This window comes from Podarcis vaucheri, assembly GCF_965113315.1.
Source record: "Podarcis vaucheri genome assembly, chromosome: 4".
Lineage (NCBI taxonomy): Eukaryota > Metazoa > Chordata > Lepidosauria > Squamata > Lacertidae > Podarcis > Podarcis vaucheri.
Window position 1 is genome coordinate 2,886,180 of NC_138762.1, and position 22,601 is coordinate 2,908,780.

Below are 22,601 nucleotides of genomic sequence, written 5' to 3' on the forward strand. Positions count from 1 at the left end.
TAGCATCTAGATCAAGGGAAGTAATAATGCCACTGTATTCTGCTCTGGTCAGACCTCACTTTGAGTACTGTGTCCAGTTCTGGGCACCACAGTTCAAGAAGGACACTGACAAACTGGAACGTGTCCAGAGGAGGGCAACCAAAATGGTCAAAGGCCTGGAAACGATGCCTTATGAGGAACGGCTAAGGGAGCTGGGCATGTTTAGCCTGGAGAAGAGGAGGTTAAGGGGTGATATGATAGCCATGTTCAAATATATAAAAGGATGTCACATAGAGGAGGGAGAAAGGTTGTTTTCTGCAGCTCCAGAGAAGCGGACACAGAGCAATGGATCCAAACTACAAGAAAGAAGATTCCACCTAAACATTAGGAAGAACTTCCTGACAGTAAGAGCTGTTCGACAGTGGAATTTGCTGCCCAGGAGTGTGGTGGCGTCTCCTTCTTTGGAGGTCTTTAAGCAGAGGCCTGACAACCATATGTCAGGAGTGCTCTGATGGTGTTTCCTGCTTGGCATGGGGTTGGACTCGATGGCCCTTGTGGTCTCTTCCAACTCTATGATTCTATGATTCTATGATTCTACTACAGTGTTACATTGATTTGAGAACAGTTCTGTTCTGGAAAAGATTAAGTTTGTAAACCATCTTCATCATCATCATCATCATCATCATCATCACTGCTACTACTACCTGAGATTCAAGAAGTCTAGCTCTTCTCTGGGATGAATTTTGTTTGGCCCAACCATGGCATCCCCTCCATCTCCATTGTCAGTCATTTCTTTCATAGAATCATAGAGTTGGAAGAGACCACAAGGGCCATCGAGTCCAACCCCCTGCAAAGCAGGAAACACCATCAGAGCACTCCTGACATATGGTTGTCAAGCCTCTGCTTAAAGACCTCCAAAGAAGGAGACTCCACCACACTGGCAGCAAATTCCACTGTCAAACAGCTCTTACTGTCAGGAAGTTCTTGCTAATGTTTTTGATCAACCCAAGACTGACAGGAGCAAATACAAAACCAGAAAACCTGAAGCTCCACATTTCCTGGACTTGTAGCAGAGCGGCACAGTGAGTGCTGCTTGTGTGTGTGAGCTTGCAGAACTCAGAGTCCAATACACTGCTGTTCCTCTAAATAAGAAAGCTTTATTGTATGTACAGCAAGATAAACCATCGGAAGATGCAGACGTTGCGTCTTCCATGTCTCAGCAGAAAACGAAAGTCAGAAAGAACGAAGAAACAGCTTTCCTGGATGTTGAGAAAGCTCCTCCCCAGATGCAGGACATTCTGAGCTGTTAACCCTGTAAGCTCTAAAGCTCACAACTTATCTTTCCTAACAATTCTGAAGCTGACATTTAAGATGGCCTGGGCAGTTCAGACCAGCCTGATCGTGGTAGGAAAAGGAATAATTTGAGGAAGATTGTTCAAAGAAAAAACTGTAAGTTACTGTTTATTGTGGGGGTGTTAGGTTCCCAGGTGTTATAGGGGGCACTGTTGAGCTCTGTGAAAATATATGAGGTTGGTTCCATAGAGGTATGTTTTGAATTTCCAGGCTGATATGATGATCCCACAGGGAGCCTTACCAAGAGAGGCCACGATCCCACGAGTCTCCTCCATGACGTCCTTATGCAGAGCTCTCTGGTCAGGATCCAGGAACGCCCACTCCTCGTCCGTGAAACGAATGGTGACATCTTCAAAGCAGACTGGACCCTAAAAGATAAAGGGAAATGTCCTCCTCTGAGACAGCAGAAATATGATCTGCTACACAATGCTCTGTTGTTTCCTTCCTGTAAATAATAATAATAATAATAATAATAATAATAATAATAATAATAATAATATTATTTATACCCCGCCCATCTGGCTGGGTTGCGATGTTGTTTCAATAGGATTGCTAGCTGCACATTTTATTTATGGATGCTTATTTTATTCTGCCTTTTAATTATGGGTATCCGTCTTTGTGCAAATAGGTGGTACTCCACCTTGTGGTTTTCAAGTCACTCTGCCTACGCAAGCATTCCAGTTTCCCCGATGGAAGGATCCACTTTCTCCTCTCCTCGTGAGTTGTTCTGGGGAGGTTCCCTCCCAATGCCCTAGGGCCAAATTCAAGGGGTTCATGGGGGCATGGAGAGGGGGAGGGGAGGAATGGGGGGCAGGCTCCATTTTCCAGCGGATGGCGCTGGTTAGGTGAATCCAGGCCACTATTTGTTCTCATTTGTCCACTGCTTAGAAACCAATTTTTGCATTCAATGATCAGTCTAGAAATAATATAAGCCTATTTTGGATGGCCCCTTCATGGATCACTGCCTTGCAATGGCGAAGGGGCTTGAATAACTCAGAAAAGCTATGAGCTATGCGGTGCAGGGCCACCCAAGATGGACAGGTCATAGTGGAGAGTTTTGACCAAACGTGATCCACCTGGAGCAGGAACCGGTAAGCCACTCCAGTATCCCTGCCAAGAAAACTCCATGGACAAAGACAACAGGCATATAAAAGTTATGACGCTGGAAGATGAGCCCCTCAGGTCGGAAGGCATCCAACATGCTACTGAGGAAGAGCGGAGGACAAGTACAAGTAGATTCAGAGCTGATGAAGCGGCTGGGCCAAAGCCGAAAGGTCGCTCAGTTGCGGATATGCCTGGAAGCGAAAGGAAAGTCCAATGCTGTAAAGAAAAATATTGCATAGGAACCTGGAATGTAAGAACCATGAACCTTGGTAAGTTGGATGTGGTCAAAAATGAGATGGCAAGAATAAATATTGACATCCTGGGCATCAGTGAAATAAAATGGATGGGAATGGGCGAATTTAGTCCGGATGACCATCACATCTACTACTGTGGGCAAGAATCCTGTAAAAGAAATGGAGTGGCCCTTAGAGTCAACAAAAGAGTGGCGAAAGCTGTACTAGGATGCAATCTCAAAAATGATAGAATGATCTCGATTCGAATCCAAGGCAGACCTTTTAACATCACAGTAATCCAAGTTTATGCACCAACCACTGGTGCTGAAGAAACTGAAAATGACCAATTCTATGAAGACTTAAAACACCTTATAGAAATGACACCAAAGAGGGATGTTCTTCTCATTATAGGGGATTGGAATGCTAAAGTAGGGAGTCAAGAGATAAAAGGAACAACTGGCAAGTTTGGCCTTGGAGTTCAAAACGAAGCAGGGCAAAGGCTAACAGAGTTCTGCCAAGAGAACAAGCTGGTCATCACAAACACTCTTTTCCAACAACACAAGAGACGACTCTACACATGGACATCACCAGATGGGCAGCATCAAAATCAGATTGATTATATTCTCTGCAGCCAAAGATGGAGAAGCTCTATACAGTCAGCAAAAACAAGACCTGGAGCTGACTGTGGTTCAGATCATCAGCTTCTTATAGCAAAATTCAAGCTTAAACTGAAGAAAGTAGGAAAAACCACTGGGCCGGTAAGATACAATCTAAATCAAATCCCAAATCCCTTATGAATACATAGTGGAAGTGAGGAACAGGTTTAAGGATTTAGATTTGGTGGATAGAGTGCCTGAAGAACTATGGATGGAGGCTCATAACATTATACAAGAGGCAGCAACTCAAACCATCCCAATGAAAAGTAAATGCAAGAAAGCAAAGTGGCTGTCCAACGAGGCCTTACAAATAGCGGGGGAGAGAAGGCAAGCAAAATGCGAGGGAGATAGTGAAAGATACAGGAAACTGAATGCAGATTTCCAAAGAATAGCAAGGAGAGACAAGAAGGCCTCCTTAAACGAGCAATGCAAAGAAATAGAGGAAAACAATAGAATGGGAAAAACCAGAAATCTGTTCAAGAAAATTGGAGATATGAAAGGAACATTTTGTACAAAGATTTTCATAATAAAAGACAAAGGTGGAAAGGACCTATCAGAAGCAGAAGACATCAAGAAGAGGTGGCAAGATCAATGCTCCAACTACCGCACAATTGCACTCATTTCACACGCTAGCAAGGTTATGCTTAAAATTCTACAAGGCAGGCTCAAGCAGTATGTGGACCGAGAACTCCCAGAAGTGCAAGCTGGATTTAGAAGAGGCAGAGGAACCAGAGACCAAATTGCAAACATGCGCTGGATTATGGAGAAAGCTAGAGAGTTCCAGAAAGACATCTACTTCTGCTTCATTGACTATGCAAAAGCCTTTGACTGTGTCGACCACAGCAAACTATGGCAAGTTCTTAAAGAAATGGGAGTGCCTGATCACCTCATCTACAGTTAGAACTGGATATGGAACAACTGATTGGTTCAAAATTGGGAAAGGAGTACGACAAGGCTGTATATTGTCCCCCTGCTTATTTAACTTATATGCGGAATTCATCATGCAAAAGGCTGGGCTGGATGAATCCCAAGCCGGAATTAAGATCGCCGGAAGAAATATCAACAACCTCAGATATACAGATGACACAACCTTGATGGCAGAAAGTGAGGAGGAATTAAAGAACCTTTTAATGAGGGTGAAAGAGGAGAGCACAAAATATGGTCTGAAGCTCAACATCAGAAAAGCGAATATCATGGCCACTGGTCCCATCACCTCCTGGCAAATAGAAGGGGAAGAAATGGAAGCAGTAAGAGCTTTTACTTTCTTGGGCTCCATGATCACTGCAGATGGTGACAGCAGTCACAAAATTAAAAGACGCCTGCTCCTTGGGAGAAAGGTGATGGCATACCTAGACAGCATCTTAAAAAGCAGAGACATCGGGACTTCCGGTCGGCGCCAGCGTTTAATAGCGGTCCTCCCTCCGAGCTCCGGAGGAGGACTGCTTCGCGAGTTCGGGTCTGACCCGCTACGGCAAGCGGGGGACCCCTAAAATCACAGGCGCGGAAGCCTGTGAACAAGGAGACTCGGTGGGCACCAGAAGCGCCCCCTTACTGCGAAAGAGCCTTTTTAAAGGCTCCGGAACGGCATCGGGAGAGCGCGGTGCTGAGAGTCGCAACCCAGCTCGCGGAGCGAAGCCGTGTCGCCATGAACGGAGAGCGCTGATTCCTTCCTGTAAATTGAAATTGGATCGAAAAACCCGTGAGTAGGATTGAACGATTATCTGGACTTTAAAAATTTAAATCTGAAATTTGGCCGGAAACGGGGAAGGTTAAAATTAAGGAAGTCTGCCTTCCCCTGACTGCATGACAGATAAATCAACGAAAATATAAAGCTGCATCTGAATGAAAATACTGTAGGACTGTTTAAGCCTGGCATCGGACACGAACCTCCTCTCTAGCAAGCAGGGGCAGAGGGGAGAAAAAGTAACTTTATTAACCTGCATGACCTATTTGAAAGAGAAAAGTTTTCCGCTGTCTTAATCCCCTGAAACGGACTGCCAAAATAAGACACCAGGACAGAGAACTGATTTTAGAAACTTGTTACAAAGCTACATAGTTGATATTCTACCTGATACAAAGTTTTGGGGCTTTGCTGCCACAACATATTGGACTGTGTTGACAGAGAAACTACATAGAAAAAGTGTTGCAGCATTTATATTGAAGTTTCCTGGTTTCTTTGTTCTTAGTTCTATGTTTCCTTCACTTGGACATTTTGTTTTGCTCCCTCTAGAGGGTTGAGAAGTAACAGTTGCAAAGCAACAGATTAAGACAGTGGGATTTTCCATCAGGGAACTGCTCCTGTGAGAACGTCCTTGGGACATGAGCGGCCCAGCGGATGAGATAACCACTAGAGCTAAAGCAAAACAACAACAACAAAAGAAAAGAGGCTCAATATCAAGCCTAACACCGACAGGAGCAGCTGGGCAAGAAAAAGTGACAACTGTTTCCATGGATTCAATGACACAGGCGTTACTCAAGATAAATCAATCTTTAGAAGCTTTGACAAAGCAGAGTACAGAAAATTCACAAAAATTAACAGAACTAACAGCAAGGTTGGACTTGAATACGAAAAGTGTGACTTCTAATACGGAATCTATAAATAAACTGATTGAAGAAAACTCTGCAACACGTAAAATTGCAGAGGACGCCAGAAATATTGCTGAAGAGACACAGGAAAAATTAGAACCGATCTCCAAAAAAGTATATGAACATGATGCGGCCTTGTCTTTGCTGGAATTACAGAGAAAGGAGAGAAACTTGAAATTAAGATTAGTTCCTGAAAGTGAAGGGGACAGCCTCGTGGAGTTTCTCACACAAGAGTTTTCTGACTTTTGGCAGGAAGAATTGCAGGAGGAAGAATTTAAGATCACAACAGCATTTAGATTGGGCAGGAGACAGAACATAAAGACTCCGAGGGATTGCCTGATTACTTTTAGATCCAAGGAAGAAAGGGACAAAATATTAAAACTACATTACCAAAAGGCCTTGGAAATTGAAAATCCCCATATACAAATCTTCAAGGACATTCCTAAATATATTCTGGAGGTGAGAACCTTCTACAAAGATCTGGTCTACCTGCTGAAAAGGAACAATATACTTTTTAGGTGGGAGTTCCCACAAGGACTGTCCTTCAACTACAAGGGAAAGAAGGTGAAAATAAAAACAATTCAAGACAAAGAGAAGTTTTTGGAGAAAAACCACGAGGATCTGCAGAAGGGAACGGTAGACCCAACCTCAGAGGTAAAAGGAGCTGTAGACATCCTGAATCTATCATTTGGACTTAAACCACCATCAGAGGAAGAGCAGCAACTTGGAGCGGTAGGAGGAGTGAATGCTAAATAACAAGATGGCCCTGCAATTCCTTAGTTGGAATTGTAATGGGCTGAACATGCCTACGAAAAGACGCCAAGTTTTTCATATTTTGAAAAGAGAACAATTGGATTTGATTTGTTTACAAGAAACTCATGTGACCAGGGTACACAGGAAATTACTTATAAATAAAAGAATTCATCTCATCGGATAAAGTTAAGAAAAGAGGAGTGGTGATTTATGCAAAAGAGAAATTGGCCCCAAAAATGATGTTTAAAGATGAACAAGGAAGATACCTGGCAATTGAAATACAAATACAAGGAGAAAAATTGTTAATAGTCGGAATTTATGCACCAAATGAAGGGAAGGCGGAATTTTTTAAGAAGCTGCATGAAACTCTGATGGACTATTTGGACTACAATGTAGTAATCATGGGAGATATGAATGGTGTGGTTTCTACAAATATGGACAAGGCACAAAGACAGACAATCTCTAAGGAAGGGAGACTTCCGAAGACCTTCTTTGAAATGACTGAAAATATGGACTTGATAGATATTTGGAGAACAAGGAACCCTCTTGAAAGAGAGGGAACTTTCTTCTCTCAAGCAATGATGACCTGAACCAGAATCGACCAAATCTGGATTACTAGTGGGCTGGCTCCAAAGATCAAGAAGATAGAAATCTGCCCAAAGACTTGCTCTGACCATAACGCCGTGAAGATGGAAATGAAACTTACAACAACTGGTCAATTCAGATGGAGAATGAATGACACCCTGTTTCGAGATGAGGAGATCCACAGAAAGGCCCAAAAAACCTTAAAGGACTATTTTGAAATAAACCTAAAAACTGATGTAGAAAAGAGAGTGATCTGGGACGCAAGTAAAGCTGTGATGCGAGGATTCCTAATTCAACAAAATTCGGTAAAAAAGAGAAAGCAAAATGAGAAGAAGGAAAAGATCTTGGAAAAGATAAAAGAAGGAGAGAAGAAATTGAGATCAAAACCAAAGTCCCAGGAGATTTTGAGAGAGATTAAGCTATATCAGACACAATATCTGGAATTGATGAATCAAGAGATTGAGTGGAAGATAAAGCAAATGAGACAAAAGACATTTGAATCTGCGGATAAATGTGGCAAACTTCTGGCTTGGCAATTGAAGAAAAGACAGAAACTAAATACAGTTACAAATCTAGAAGTGGATGGAAAGAATATAACTAAACCCAACGAGATTAGAAACTGTTTCTTGAGCTATTTTAAAAAAATTATATTCACAAGGACCGCAGAACGAAGAGGATATAGATGAATTCCTTAAAAAATATGGATTACAAAAAATCTCTTATCAAAGTAAGGTGGATCTAAATCAGAGAATAACAGAACAAGAGATAGAAGGTGCCATTCAGAACATGCAATTGGGCAAATCTCCAGGACCAGATGGACTGACTTCCAGATACTATAAAGCTTTGAAGGAGTGGTTGGTACAACCGTTAAAGGAAGTCTGCAACGAGATTTTGGAGGGGAAAGGGGCGCCAGAATCGTGGAAAGAAGCTTATATTACACTCATACCAAAGACAGAGACTGAAAAGACTCAGCTTAAGAACTACCGCCCAATATCATTACTCAATGTGGATTACAAAATTTTTGCAGACATTTTGGCAAAAAGATTGAAAAGAGTGTTGATGGAGAAGATTCACAAGGACTAAGCAGGCTTTCTCCCAAAAAGACATTTATCAGATAATGTGAGGAACATAATAGACATTTTGGAACTATTGGAGGTGAATATAAACACTAAAGCAGTACTGATATTTGTGGACGCGGAGAAAGCCTTTGACAATATTTCTTGGAGTTTTATGAAAAAGAATCTTCATGGGATGGGGGTAGGCCAAGGATTCGAGAATGGTATGGGTGCGATATATTCTGAACAAAAAGCTAAGTTGATTGTAAATAATGTGATAACTGAAGAACTTAAGATAGAAAAAGGGACACGACAGGGGTGCCCAATTTCCCCACTACTTTTTATCTCGGTTCTGGAGGTGTTGCTAAATATGATTAGAGATGACCAGCAGGTTAAAGGTGTACAGGTCGGAGCAAAACATTACAAGTTAAGAGCTTTTGCAGATGATTTGGTACTTACTTTACAAGAGCCAGATACTAGTACAAAAAGGGTGTTGGAGATAATTCAAGAATTTGGTCAGGTGGCCGGATTTAAATTGAATAAACAAAAGACTAAAGTTTTGGGGGAAAAATTGACAGGTATGGAGAGGGAGAAATTCCAGAATGAAACAGGTTTGACAGTGGTTAAGAAGGTGAAATACCATGGGGTTCATCTGACATCTAAAAACTTGAACTTGTATAAAGACAATTATGAAAAATGTTGGTCAGAAATCAAAAAAGATCTAGAAATATGGTCAAATTTGAAATTGTCAATGTTAGGCCGAATTGCAGTTATCAAGATGAATGTACTGCCTAGAATGTTATTTTTGTTTCAAACCTTGCAGATTCTTGACAAGATGGACTGTTTCAAGAGGTGGCAGAAAGACATTTCGAAATTTGTCTGGCAGGGCAAAAAGCCCAGAATAAAATTTAAAATAGTGACAGATGTAAAAGAAAGAGGGGGATTTGCCCTGCCGGACTTAAAATTGTACTACGAAGCAGCAGCGTTTTGCTGGCTGAAAGAGTGGATGCTCCTCGAGAATACAGATATCTTGGATTTAGAAGGTTTCAATAACACATTTGGTTGGCATGCATACTTATGGTATGATAAAATTAAAGTGCATAGGGCTTTCAAAAACCATATTGTTAGAAAAGCATTATATAATGTTTGGATAAGATACAAAGACTTGTTGGAAAACAAAACCCCTAGATGGTTGTCACCCTTGGAGGCTAAGGCATTGAAAAAAACTCAATATGGAGGCAGAATGGCCAAAGTATTGGGAAATTTTGGAACAAGATGGAGATAAATTGAAGTTACAGAGTCATGAGAAATTGAAACCCAAAGTACGAGATTGGCTCCATTATTATCAAATAATGGAGGTTTACAAACAGGACAGGAAAATTGGCTTCCAGGTGGAGAAATCAAAATTAGAAAGTGAACTGTTAAAACCCAATACTAAGAACTTGTCAAGAATGTATAATTTGCTGCTGAAATGGAATACACAAGACGAAACAGTTAAATCAGCTATGATTAAGTGGGCACAGGACATTGGTCATAACATTATGTTTGCTGACTGGGAATGGTTGTGGAACACCGGGATAAAATTCACGGCATGCAATGCTTTAAAGGAAAATATTATGAAAATGATCTATAGGTGGTACACGACCCCAGTCAAGCTAGCAAAATTTACCATTTGCCTGATAACAAGTGCTGGAAATGTAAAGAATCTGAAGGTACTTTCTACCACCTTTGGTGGACGTGCCCAAAGATTAAGGCCTTCTGGGAGATGATATATAATGAAATGAAAAAAGTACTTAAATGTACCTTCCCTAAGAAACCAGAGGCCTTTCTCTTGGGCATTGTCAGCCAATTGGTGCTAAAGAAAGATAGAACTTTCTTTATGTATGCTACGACAGCAGCAAGAATACTTATCGCAAAGTATTGGAAGACACAAGATCTACCCACCTTGGAAGAATGGCAGATGAAAGTGATGGACTATATGACACTGGCTGAGATGACTGGCAGAATCCGTGATCAGAGGAAAGAGACGGCGGAAGAGGATTGGAAGAAATTCAAAGTTTATCTTAAGAACTATTATAAAATTGATGAATGCTAAAATGTTGAGGTGTTGAGAAAGAAAAAGGGATTACAGTGACATAAGATTAAGTTGAAGAAAAGACTAAGAGGACACATATTTGATAAAATTACTTAGAAGCTGCTGAAATAATTTTGGAAATTGGGATGCAGAAAGGGGAGGTATGGGGGAGTCCGATAAATGAGGGTTATGAAAAAAAGGTTATGAAATTATACATAATTTTTATTTTTTTTTTAAAGCAGAGACATCACCTTACCAACAAAGGTCCGTATAGTTAAAGCCACGGTCTTCCCAGTAGTGATGTATGGAAGTGAGAGCCGGACCATAAAGAAGGCTGATCGCCAAAGAATTGATGCTTTTGAGTTATGGTGCTGGAGGAGACTCTTGAGAGTCCCATGGACTGCAAGAAGATCAAACGTATCCATTCTTAAAGAAATTAGCCCTGAGTGCTCACTGGAAGGACAGACTGTGAAGTTGAGGCTCCAATACTTTGGCCACCTCATGAGAAGAGAAGACTCCCTGGAAAAGACCCTGTTGTTGGGAAAGATGGAGGGTACAAGGAGAAGGGGACGACAGAGAATGAGATGGTTGGACAGTGTTCTCGAAGCTACAAACATGAGTCTGACCAAACTGTGGGAGGCAGTGGAAGACAGGAGTGCCTGGCGTGCTCTGGTCCATGGGGTCACGAAGAGTCGGACACGACTAAACGACTAAACAACAACAACAATTTTGGATGGCCATCTGTCTTGGATGATCTAGCAACACAGGGGGTTGGACTTGATGACCCTTGGGGTCCCTTTCAACTCTAGGATTCCATGAAAACTGCAACTACAGATGAATCCTACTGGCAAAATTCAGAAGGCTGGTGTCAGAGTTCTATGGGTAGGAAATCCCACAGTACACAGCTGGAGTTCACACTTTCTTACCAAAAACACGGTATTCACAGACTTGGCTGAGTTTCGGGCCTCATGAGAACAGCAGCTCATTCCCAGAGGGTCTGTCAGTTTGCATAATCTAGCAGAGATTCCTGCAACGCAGGGGGTTTCCTGGCTCTGAGAGACAAGCAGGGAGGGTGGCTTCTGGCAGAAGGAGAGGGAGCCACCGATGGCTCCTCCTTCTCCTGACTCACCTCTGCCTCTCGACTTCCCTCTCCCACTTGCCTCCTTCCTCTTCTGCCTCTGATTCTGCACTGCATTCTGCCACAGAGTCTCCCAGCTCACTAAGCCCTGTTTCCCCTTCAGCTTCTGACACCTCCTCTTCCCAGACTTCTCCCTCTTCCGCCTCTGACCGCTCATCCTTCTTCCACCTCCACTCCTTGGGCTCTGAGCCATCTTCCCTTCCTGGTTCCCCAGCTGCTTCCTTCCACCATTCCTCTGTGCCCAACCAGTCCATGACATTGCTCCATCCCTCGGCCTCTGTCCCCACAAGATAGCTTCCCCAGACCTGATCTGGTTCCACAGCCGCTGCTTCCCTTCTGCCCCCATGAAGAGGCGGATCAGGAGGTTTTGCTGGCATCATTCTGTCACCTGCAAGAGAAAAAATGTAAGCAGGACGCCAGGAGTGCCTGCTTCTCTCACAGAGGAAACAGGGCATCTCTAACAACAGATGGGCCTTTCAGAAAGCCATACTTGCTGAGAGCATTTGGATGTTTGTGCCCATTTCATATGTTAGATGTGCAGAAACCCATCTCCCCTCCTCTAGACCCTTGTTCCCAACTGTCTCCCCGCAAAACAAGATGAAAAGAATATCAGTGTTTATTTAAAAAAAAGGTTCTGTTGGCATAAAAGAGTCCCCGAGAAGAGTATCCCTGCAGAGTACTGGTGTAGCTGCTCTGTGAGTCGCCTACTGTGGTCCTCTAGGAGTTCAGACTGTTCCAGTAGCCGATGCTGAGTGCTTTCCTGATCCTCAGATCCTAGCTGCCCCAGCGTCACTGCAGACAGTTACAGCTTGCCACCAACTGCTCCAACGCACAGCCACTGGCTCCATACACCACCAGGACTCCTGCTCAGATGCTGTCAGTCGTTTTGCACTCTGCACAAGCTCAGAAACACTGGGCCCATAACCTGTCAGTGTTTGTAAAAAAAATAAAATGTTCTGACCTCCCTTTGTTGCCTCAGCCTGGTCCTCGGACACTTGTTGGCATAAAAGAGTCCACAAGAAGAGTATCCTTGCAGAGTACTTTCTGCTTTTATTCTTAAAAGCCTTTCTGCAAAAGCGACTGACCAACTGTACACAAAAGCGACTGATCAACTGTACACACTGTTGGTTTCTGCTTCCTCACTGAACAGCGAATGTATGTCACAAGACATTGTTTTGCATTCCACACTCCAAGTTACTGTTGGATTCCCACAGGAATGGGAGACCGGATGTGACATAGACTGGTTTGCTGTTTTTCACTGTACTCTTGGTTTCTTTGTTAGAGAGACAGGTTGCTTCTCTGCTCTCACAGAGGCAAGATGCATGTTTGTATTCTCTCAGCACAGAGTGGAAATAAAGTTGAGAATGTGGCACATACTGCTTATCCTTCTGCTGTGTGGACTACTCTGCTTGGGCTCAAGATAAGAAAAGCCTGTATCAGCTTCAGATGGGCTGAAGCTGGTCAAAATCTCTCACACCCATCAACACTACCAGCTTTCACCAACCAACCAACCCAAACCAAACTAACATTTCTCACTCTATATATACAACCTGGTGCAGGCCGCTGACTCATGCTGACCCAGCTTTTTAAGCATTAAAGAAACAGCTGCCAATTTTTAGCCATGACAAAGAACCCTCAGATGAGTTGGAAAACCAACAGAATGAGACCAAACAGAGAAACACCACCTTCCTCCTTACCCAGTGGCTTCTCTCTGGTGTCCAACGGAGGCCTCTCTGCCTCACAGGAATCCAGGTCCATTTCTGCAAAGAGATCCTTTCCCTGAAAAAGAAACAAGGATTCAAAAGAGAGAATGGGGAGAAATATTAGTAAAAGAATGAGAAAAACAAAAACATTCAGGGTGTTAGATCTCATTCCATGGATGCCTTCCCAGAAAACAGATGGGCCAAAAGTAGAGCATTATGGGATGTTCTCCATCCTGTTTGGAGCCCCTTTGGAGTATCCAGAGGAAAGTCTCTCTCACCTGCTTTCTCTCCTCTGCCTGACTCAGGAGGAAACCTTCGGCCAGGGCCACCGCCTGGGAACTGGTCTCCGCTCCGCATTCCCTCACCCAGCTCTCCATCTCTGGTGGAAGGACAGCCAGGAACTGCTCCAAGATCACCAGGTCCAGCATCTCAGCTTTCGTGTGCCTTTCTGGCTTCAGCCACTGACGGTCAAGGTGGTAGAGTCGGCTGCAAACCTCTCGGGGTCCTTTGGCCTCCTGGAAGCAGAACTGCCTCACCTGCTGGCTCTGCACCTCTGAGCGGAGGGTGTCCTCCTCACCCAGGATCTTCTGCACAAAATTTTCCCAGAACCCCCCACTGCTCCCAGTTTGGATTGCATGGCCTCTTCCTGCTCTAGGACCAGCTGTGTCTCGCTCATCCATCTGTGCTCTCAGGAAGCCTCTGGGAGATCGGAAGGAACCCTTTGGTCTCCTGCCAAGTTCTGTCTGTCTGAATGAAAAGCTCTAGCAAATCCTACAAAGCAAATACATTGTTCTGTTACAAAAGTTGTACAATATCAGGAGAAGAAAAAGATTCCCTGAGCAAGCATGGATGCGTCTTGCTGGGAACTAGGGCTGGACTGCACCGCATTCCAGTCCATGAGCTATCTTTTTGGGGGGGAAAGAAGAGTAGGAGAAGAAATATGTCTCTAGCCTTCTAGCAATGCAAAATGTGGAGGCAACTGAACGGATTAATGTGAGGTGAATCAGTCTGGTTTCTGCTGCCTTCCAGTCAATGCATGAAGTCTGAACTGACTGACAAGGGAGTCATTTGTATCTTGTGAAAAATGGATGCTTGGCTCTAGTGGGGGTCCTCATCCGGGGGTCCTCAGGAGTTGCTTCCCCCCACCCCCACCCCCACTCCCCTGCTCCTGTCTCCTTTTCTTGCACTTGGACTCTCTGCCCCTCTCAAGACAGACTCCTGGGGTGGGGTCCCTTTTTCTTTGCTCCGAGGGCCAGGAATGTATCTGGCCAACCCCTGAGGGCCAAGTGGATGAGGCCAAAGACACCTCCCTTGAAATTTAGGTGGGTAATTTAGTATTAGTATTCTAATAGATAGCTTAACACACGCACAGCCATTGATGCCAAGATCCCTGGAGGCTCAGTGAGTAGCAGCGCCCATTTCCGGCTGCTTTTCCAGCAACAATCCCTTTGGGAGAGAGAGGATGTGGTCCTGGGATGCCCTGCTCTGGGTGCGAGGGGATTGCTGCAGTGGCCTCCGTGGGGAGCTGCCCTGGGAGACACTGGGAAACTGGTCCCCAATGCAGCAGCCAGACTCTGGGCTGGGATCCCTCTCTTTATTCCTGGCCTCTCTTTCCCACCTTTTTTTTTGGGGGGGGGGCTAGTCCACCTTCTTCTCCAGCTTTGGAAAACCATTTGCAGATGTTCCCTCTGTTGTGCAATGAGGCTGAGCGACGTCACACAGAGTTAAAGTCCCAGGGACTCCTTTGTTTAAAGAAGGGAGATCTTTTCTGAAAGGGGGGGGCGGAGGGTCAAATGAGTTTGGGATCCTCTGATCTGCAGGAAGAGAGCGTGGCAGACCTGGCCCCTCCCTGGCAGGACCCTCTCCTCCCTGACTTGGGGTCCCCCCCCCGCAGGAGCAGATCAGGCCCCCCCCTGGCCCTCCCCTGCTGCAGCCCTGGGACCCCCACCAGATCCCAGAGAGAGAGGAGACTCACCAGATCCCAGAGAGAGAGGAGACTCACCAGATCCCAGGAGAGACAGCGAGGCAGCCCTTGCAGCAGAGACACAAAGCAACACCCCCCCCCTTCCTTGCAGGAAAGGACTGGGGAGGGAGGGGCCTTGGCTCTGGAGGACCTGGCCCCCCCTGTACTTCCTGGCCTCTCTAGGAAAGCAGCTCGGTTCCCTTTAACCCTTGCCAAGCCGAGTCCCTCCAGCTCAGCCCTCTCTCGCTTGGCAGAACCTCAGATTCTTATTATTTGTTATTTGGCTCCGCCAATGCCCAGATATCCTTTTGGAGCGCGAGGCTCTTGGCTGGACTCTGAGCATCTCCCTCCCTTGGCCAGAAACCAGAGGAAGAGCTTGCAGGGAAAAGGGCTTTGCAGGAGGCAAGGAAGCTCCTCCTAGAATTCAGGAGTGGAGAGAGAGGAGGGGATCCCAGGGTCATCTAGTCCAACCCCCAGCAATGCAGGAATCTCAGCTAAAGCATCCATGGCAGATGGCCGTCCGATCTCTGCTCAGAAACCTCCAAGGAAGGAGAGTCCACCACCTCCCAAGGGAGACCTTTCCCTGCCCAACTGCTCTTAGATGTCCCTCAAGGCAGCGGGTCCTGAGTTCTAGACCTGCTGAAACCATTGCACTGGCTGCCAAGGAGGAACCAAGCGAAGTTCAAAATAAATAAATCCCATTCTCATCATAAATGAGTAATACTTTCCTATGCATGCTTTTTATACTAATAGACAGAAGTATGCCATTCCCTTCTCCAGAAATGCTTAATTGCTAATTCAATGGACTGAAAATGGATGGTTGTTGTTATTATTATATTTAGGGAAGCTTTTAATGTTTGATGGACTATTGTATTTTAATATTTTGCTGGAAGCCGCCAAGAGTGGCTGGGGAAACCCATCCAGATTGGCAGGGTATAAATTACTATCATTTAATTAATTAATTAATTAAATTGACCAGGTGACTGTTCTCCTTTCGAAAGAGGCAGGTGGAATCTCCACGGTTGCTAATAGCATAACATTGAAAGGCTAGTGAAATATGGGGAGCCCTAGAGCATCTGTTTGGCATGCAGAATGTCCCATTGTCAGCCCCTGGCATCTCCTGCAAGGGCTGGACGAAATCCCTGCCTGAAACTCTGGGGAGCTGCTGCCAGTCAGTGTAGGCCAGGGGTCCTCGTACTATGTCCCGTGGGCTGAATCCAGCCCGCCAGGGTCATGAATCTGGCCTGCACGGCCATTTCAGGACCCACCAAGTGTCCGAGGCTGAAAGCATCTCGCCGCCCGCTCAGTCAGTCCCTGCTGAGGTAAACGCTACCGGCGTGGTGGCAGCCCTACCAATGAAAGGCCGGGGGATTTCGCCCGGGGATGGGGAAGTGAGGTGTTCCCAAAGTAAAGGAAGCATTGAACTCTGATTAATAAGAATACACACAGAGGCTTGAACCAGCAAGACTCTGGGAAGGGTGTTGTCAGAGCTGCTTGAAGATCCTAGCTCACAGAGGATCACGCTAGCCAGCGATCATTAAGTAAAAGTCTTTATTGAATTACAGTTTCCATTCTCACGCTGCTGCGCGCAACTCTACGTCTAGTAGCTAGATCGACGAAGCTCCGTCTGAGTCTCCGCCCCGTGCGCACCAACTTAATATCCTAGCCCTGCTCCACCTTTTCCGCCTGACTGTCCTCCTCTGGGTCCCTCTACCCCCCGGGGCTTCTTCCTTCCGGGATTCTTCTGACGCTGACCCGGACCCTCCTGCCTCCTTGCGCCGGGCTTTAGGACCTGGCTCCCTTTCCGGGCTGCTTACTGCGCCGCCTTCCTCTGCATTTGAACTTGGCGCGCGCGCCCAACCTTCCACTTTCCTCTTAACCGTTTCTTCGCTCCCCGATGGAGGTGTGGCCACTCCCGACTCATGCCCTCCCTCCTGTGGTGAGCTGCCAGCGCTTGCCCCCTGGCTCCCTTCCTCTTCCCTGCTCTCTGGCGGTGACGCTGCTCCCGATTTCCAACTGCTCTCCTCTGAGTCCCCTCTGGCTCTATCTTCCTGGGGTGCCCCCCTAGACTCCCCCCTTGCCCTGGCCACTGGTGCTCCTTTCTGTGAATCCTCTGATTCACTGGAAAGACTCGGAGATCTCGGGTCGTCGTCATCACTCATCTTTTCTTCTGCCTCCTCCCCTTCGCTCTCTGTTTCCTCCCTTGCCCTTGCCTCTGCTCCTAAACCCCTGACAGGTGTGTATAATAATCTCTGTCTGTGTCTCTCTCTGTCTACCCCTCGGCCCAGGTCGTTTTATTCACAAAAGAACTTTTTACAGAGTGTTTATAAGAACCAATCAGATTTCTTCTGAGCATTTCAACAGACCCCATGTGGGGAAAAGTTAAACTACAAACACTAGTTAAGCGTGCATATTTGAAATGAATGAAAACTTAAAAGGAGTGCATTCAGCAACCCCGGAGGTCATAAACAATCAATACATATGATAAGAAGGATGGCCAGGAGGACAACAATCATTATCACCTTTATGTGAGACCTGTTTCCTGGCCCTAAAATTAACAGCCTAAGATTAACATATCAGAAAAGCTACAGCAAAGAAACTGCCCCCTGTCTCTGATGACCCAGGACGCCTGCCTGTCTAAGTGGGTACGTGACTTGTGAAGAAAGAGAAATGGAACAGGGATGCAGAGGAGTGGACTGATCAAGAATCATATGAAAATAGTTTAAACCCAGTCAACGCAATGCTTTCATTGCTGACACAGAAGGCTTACTCTATATTTGTTATAAATCCTCATAGCAATCCCACCTGATCACTACAGGAAGTGTTGTCTTTTGGCTTGAAGAGCGAAGCTGAGGTTGACGGAAGAAGGCAGACTTTGGTCGATTCTCTTTCGTTACATAGACGTTTACTTTACAGGTAGGAGAAGGAAGTATAGTCCTACTTCTGTGAGTGGAGCAGAAGTCTTTCTACTCATGTGGTTTACATGCTCTGAAAGTTAGGATCTGTTTTGAGATTTAAATTTTAAAAGGGTGGAGTGGAACCGGATATTGACCATCTTGTTAGCCTGGGGAGCCACATTCTGGTTAAAGGAGGCCAGGATTGGTCCCCAAGGGTTGGGATGTCCCTCCTTCCCTGCCGTAGGACTTGGAACCCAGGAGAAAACTCTTGGAATAGCCTTGCCAGGTGCTCAGGGACGGACTCACCTGTCCCCATGTCCTTCTCTTTGCAGATGTGCTGCGGTTGCACATCCCTCCCCCAGGGGTGAGCATTGGAGAGAACCAGAGCAGGGACTCAGACCTGCCCTCCTTGCCCCCCACTCTGCACTCTGGGAGGTGGAGAAGCCCTCCCTTCGTGAGGAACTGACAGCCTGACTTTTGCCTTTCAGCTGCTGGAGGAAGATCAGCTGTACCTGCCGGAGGTGATTCAGAACTGCCAGGCAGCTCAGCTCAGGGGGCTCTGAACCCAGAACTGCTCCAAGCAGGAGGCGGCCCAAGCCATCCTGGTGAGTGATGGGGAGGTGGGGGAGGGAGGGGCTTTGGGGACGGGGTTGTCCGTCTGCCAGAGAGGAGTACCCTACTGGCTTAGATTCACGTATCCTGTTTGAAAGGGGAATCATCTGAGGGACTTCCTGTGAAAATCTGGGTCAGGAATCTGTTCCTGGAATGGACAAACACACAAGATGTAACTGGGTGTGCAGTCACATAAACAATACTCTTCTATATTTTCTTATCACAATATCAAATGTTTATCTTGCACATAAACAACACATAAAGTGCAATAATATAGACGAGAGCCAGGGACTCTGTGGTGGGAGCAGCGGAGGGCCGTTTTGGCCCAGACTGGACCCTGACCCTGAGACGCTCTTTCCTCCCGCAGGACCTCAGATGTTACGCCCTTTGGGAAAGTGGGGAGGAACAGAAACCAGCAGTCAACAGCATCTCTTCTCTGCTGGCCTTTGCCCGAAGGTCCCCCCATCTCAGAGCAAGTAGCTTTCCCTCATGGATTCAGTCCTTTCATCACTCCCATCTCCCCAAGAGACTCCCAAGGCTACTCATCCTCTGCAGCTGAGAACAGACCTGACTGAAAAGAACGGCTTCCTCTTCTGGTGACACCAGAGAATTCTAGAAGACATTCACCCTTTCCATAGCATTATGGATGCACGATTCCCACAGACAAGTTTCTTGGCAAGACAAGGGCCTTCTCTGGCCACTTGAGTGTCCTCCTCAGCATCTCCAAAGAAGGAGCTGGGTTGCAAGAACTGCAGCAAGGGGGGGGGGCAACGCAGGCTAATGGGGGGGGGGCTGTCTAGCTAGGAAAGCAAGACCCAGAGACAGTTGTGGGAGACCCAGAGACCGGCTTCCTCTGTGCCGGAGCCAAAGCTGCGACAGATGGAGAAGCCTGACCTGCTGGGGGTGTCAGTGCTGTGAGCCCCTCCATCCTACACTCTGGTTGAATTTTATAATGAATGATTTTAGAGTGTTCTGTTGTGTTGTACTGCTTTATTGTTGTTAGCCGCCCTGAGCCCGGCTTCGGCTGGGGAGGGCGGGATATAAATAAAATGTATAGTGTTTCTGTGGAGGCGCTAGGGTGGACATCTCAGGGGGTTGTTTCACTGTAGAAAGAGCTTTGTTCCATCCCAATTCCCATGGCATCCAAACTGCCCAGACCTGGAGCATCTCTTCCAAGGTTACAGAGTCAGGGGGACTGTGGAGAGCGGACCCCAATCCCACCTCCAGGCTTAGGATTCTCCAGCATTCTACATATCCGGCAGACATGGGAAGAGTGGAACAGTAGGTAGTTTGAAAGAGACAACAGCTTCACAGCTAGAGGGAATTCACAGAGAATCCTGTGATGGGCAGAGCAGGAATACCAGATAGGTGGGTTGGTAGGCAGAGAATAAAACAGTGTGATACCTGTATGCATTGATGAATATAAATGGTCAGATTTTTATTTTTTTTAAGAATGGGGAACTGAGGTAGGGCAACTGTTATGTACTGAGAACAATAGGATCCAAATTGCAGCAGTCTGATTAGTCCTAGAACAATAGGATTCAGAATGCAGCAGTCTGATTGGTCCTAGAACAATGCAGCAGTATGATTGGTTGGCAGGAACCACCCAATCCTGCTCCAGATTGAAGTGAATCCACAACCTGATTGGCTTACAGTAGAATTCCGGAATTAGCCAATCATGTGCAACCCATTGTGTAAATAATGTATATAAAGCAGATACTGTGAGGGGACATTCATTCATTCCTCCTCACCACTATGAGCTGAATAAAGAGCATGAAATCACTTTGCGACTCTGAGTATATTTCACTGGCGACGAAGGTGGGATTCCGCTGAGCTGACTGCCACACACAGCACCGCAGCACCGCCACCTGCCGCACCGCTGCCTCGCACCGTGTATCCAGGCTTCAGCTCCGGGACACAAGGAACTCAGAATGGCAGCCAACAGCAGCTTCTCGCCATTCAACCCAGCATCTGGAGACTGGGAAGCATACGCCTCCCGTTTCACCTTCCTCCTAGAAGCCAAAGGGGTCACCGACGAAGAAGACGCCAAGAAGAGGGCGATATTCTTCAGCGTCTGCGGAGAGGAGACGTTTGAAATCGCCCGGGCTCTCCTTGCGCCTGAAGATGTTGCTACTGTTCCATACAAAACAATAATGGAACAGCTGAAGGGGCACTTTTCGCCGCAGCCCTCAGTGGTGGCTCGTCGAAATGCCTTCTACGCAAAGCGACAAGCCCCTGGGGAAACCATAACTGGGTTTGTGACCTCTCTCCGCCAAGCCGCCCGGTTCTGCAACTTCTCAGAGCTGGAGAACATGCTTCGTGACCGCCTCGTCGGTGGCCTGAAGGATGAGAAGCTGCAACGACGCCTCTACACTAAGAAGGACCTAACGTTCCAGGTCGCTCTGGAGGAGGCCCTGGCAACGGAAGCTGCCGAGAGGTCGACGCAAGAGGCACGGCCGAGCCTGCCATCCCAACCGAGGGTCCACCACGAAGACCTCACTGACGACTCAGGATCCGACAGGGAGGAGGTGCACCGAGTACAGCAGCGCACTCAAGCAGCGCACAGACCACAGCTGCCTCGGCGAGAAGGAGGAAACTGCGCAAGCTGCGGGGAGAGTCACGAGAGGAGGACCTGCCGTTTCCGCAACGCAGAGTGCAGGCAGTGCAGAAAATCGGGACACATCGCCCGGGTGTGTCGGGCTCGGCCCACCCGACACCAGGCATCAGATGACCAACCCAAGAGCCCCAGGTCCCGGGGCCCAACGCACCAAGGCAACTCGACGGAGCTCACGGACTGCCAGGTATACCAGTTGCCCCACCCCAACGTAGAGAAAATTTATGTAGAGGTACAGATAGAGGGGGCCCCATGCCGCATGGAGCTTGACACGGGTTCAACTCTATCCATAATCTCGGCAAAGACCTTAAGGGGACTGTGTCCTACTGGGGGTCCCAAACTCAGGCCGGCCCCATTCACCCTACGGGACTTCCAGAAACGTAAGGTCCCCACAATGGGGGTGGGGACCTTCAGGGTGCAATACCGAGGGCGGACGCGGCAACTGGACTTGCTTGTGGTCAAGGGCCCCTACATTAGCTTACTGGGATTGGCATGGTTTGGACCACTGGGGCTAGCTGTCACCGGGGTGAACCACACTAGCTTACAAGTGGACGTGGACGCCATATGCAAGGAATTTCCAGGCGTTTTCGATGGGAAATTGGGACAGTATACGGGGCCCCCCATTGCGCTACAGCTTGACCCCGCAGTACGACCGGTCAGGCTCAAGGCCCGCCGGGTCCCGTTCGCCTTGAAACCCCGTATAGACGAGGAATTGGACCGACTCGTGGAGCAAGGAGTGCTGGAGCCGGTGCCTAATGCCCCCTGGGAAACTCCAATCGTTACACCCGTCAAGCCTAATGGTTCGGTCCGCATCTGCGCAGACTACAAATGTACCATAAACAAGGCCCTCACGGCCCACGCATACCCAGTGCCAGTGGTCAGCCATGTCCTTGCCACCCTGGCTGGGTCGAAAATTTTTGGCAAGCTGGACTTCGCCCAAGCATATCAACAGCTGCCAGTAGATGAGGCCACAGCAGAGGCACAGACGATTGTGACGCACAGAGGAGCGTTCAGGGTAAAGCGGCTGCAATTCGGGGTCAGCGTGGCACCAGGCATATTCCAGAATCTAATGGACTCTCTCCTTAAAGGGATTCCTGGTGTCACCCCCTTCTTCGATGATGTGTTGATTGCTGGGCCCACACCAGAGGAGTTTGAGGACCGCCTCCGCACTGTTCTACACCGTTTCCAGACGGCGGGTCTCAAGGTGAAGCGGGAAAAATGTCTACTAGGAGTGCCTCAGGTGGACTTTCTGGGATTTATGGTGGACGCAGAAGGGGTCCACCCGACTGGGGACAA

The 22,601-nt window shown here is 46.9% G+C and overlaps 3 protein-coding genes across 6 annotated transcripts in view; 1 reads left to right on the forward strand and 2 right to left on the reverse strand.

Annotated features, from left to right (window-relative positions):
• LOC309530282 (uncharacterized protein) overlaps window positions 1-22,601 on the forward strand; it is a 487,095-nt gene that overhangs the window by 200,756 nt on the left and 263,738 nt on the right. The window lies entirely within an intron of this gene.
• LOC309530302 (uncharacterized protein) overlaps window positions 1-22,601 on the reverse strand; it is a 218,749-nt gene that overhangs the window by 86,705 nt on the left and 109,443 nt on the right. Inside the window, exons 1-2 of one of the 4 annotated variants that reach the window (XR_014218746.1) lie at window positions 11,822-11,943; window positions 1,574-1,700 (exon numbers count right to left, since the gene is read on the reverse strand). Coding sequence is in view for 3 of the 4 variants with exons in the window: in XM_082219099.1 (XP_082075225.1) it covers window positions 1,574-1,700; window positions 11,305-11,709 (532 nt within the window). In the remaining variant the exon portion in view is untranslated. Of the gene's footprint in view, window positions 1-1,573; window positions 1,701-11,304; window positions 11,751-11,821; window positions 11,944-22,601 lie in introns of those variants that run through there. The other 3 variants (XM_082219100.1, XM_082219099.1, XM_082219098.1) reach the window with 3 other exon arrangements.
• Window positions 13,152-13,986, reverse strand: LOC309531547 (zinc finger and SCAN domain-containing protein 31-like; the record flags this gene model as incomplete). Its single annotated transcript, XM_082221138.1, has 2 exons — window positions 13,498-13,986; window positions 13,152-13,295 (listed from the first exon to the last, which is right to left on the reverse strand). Exons 1-2 carry the CDS (start codon window positions 13,897-13,899, stop codon window positions 13,152-13,154), a joined length of 546 nt encoding a protein of 181 aa, XP_082077264.1. The 5' UTR covers window positions 13,900-13,986.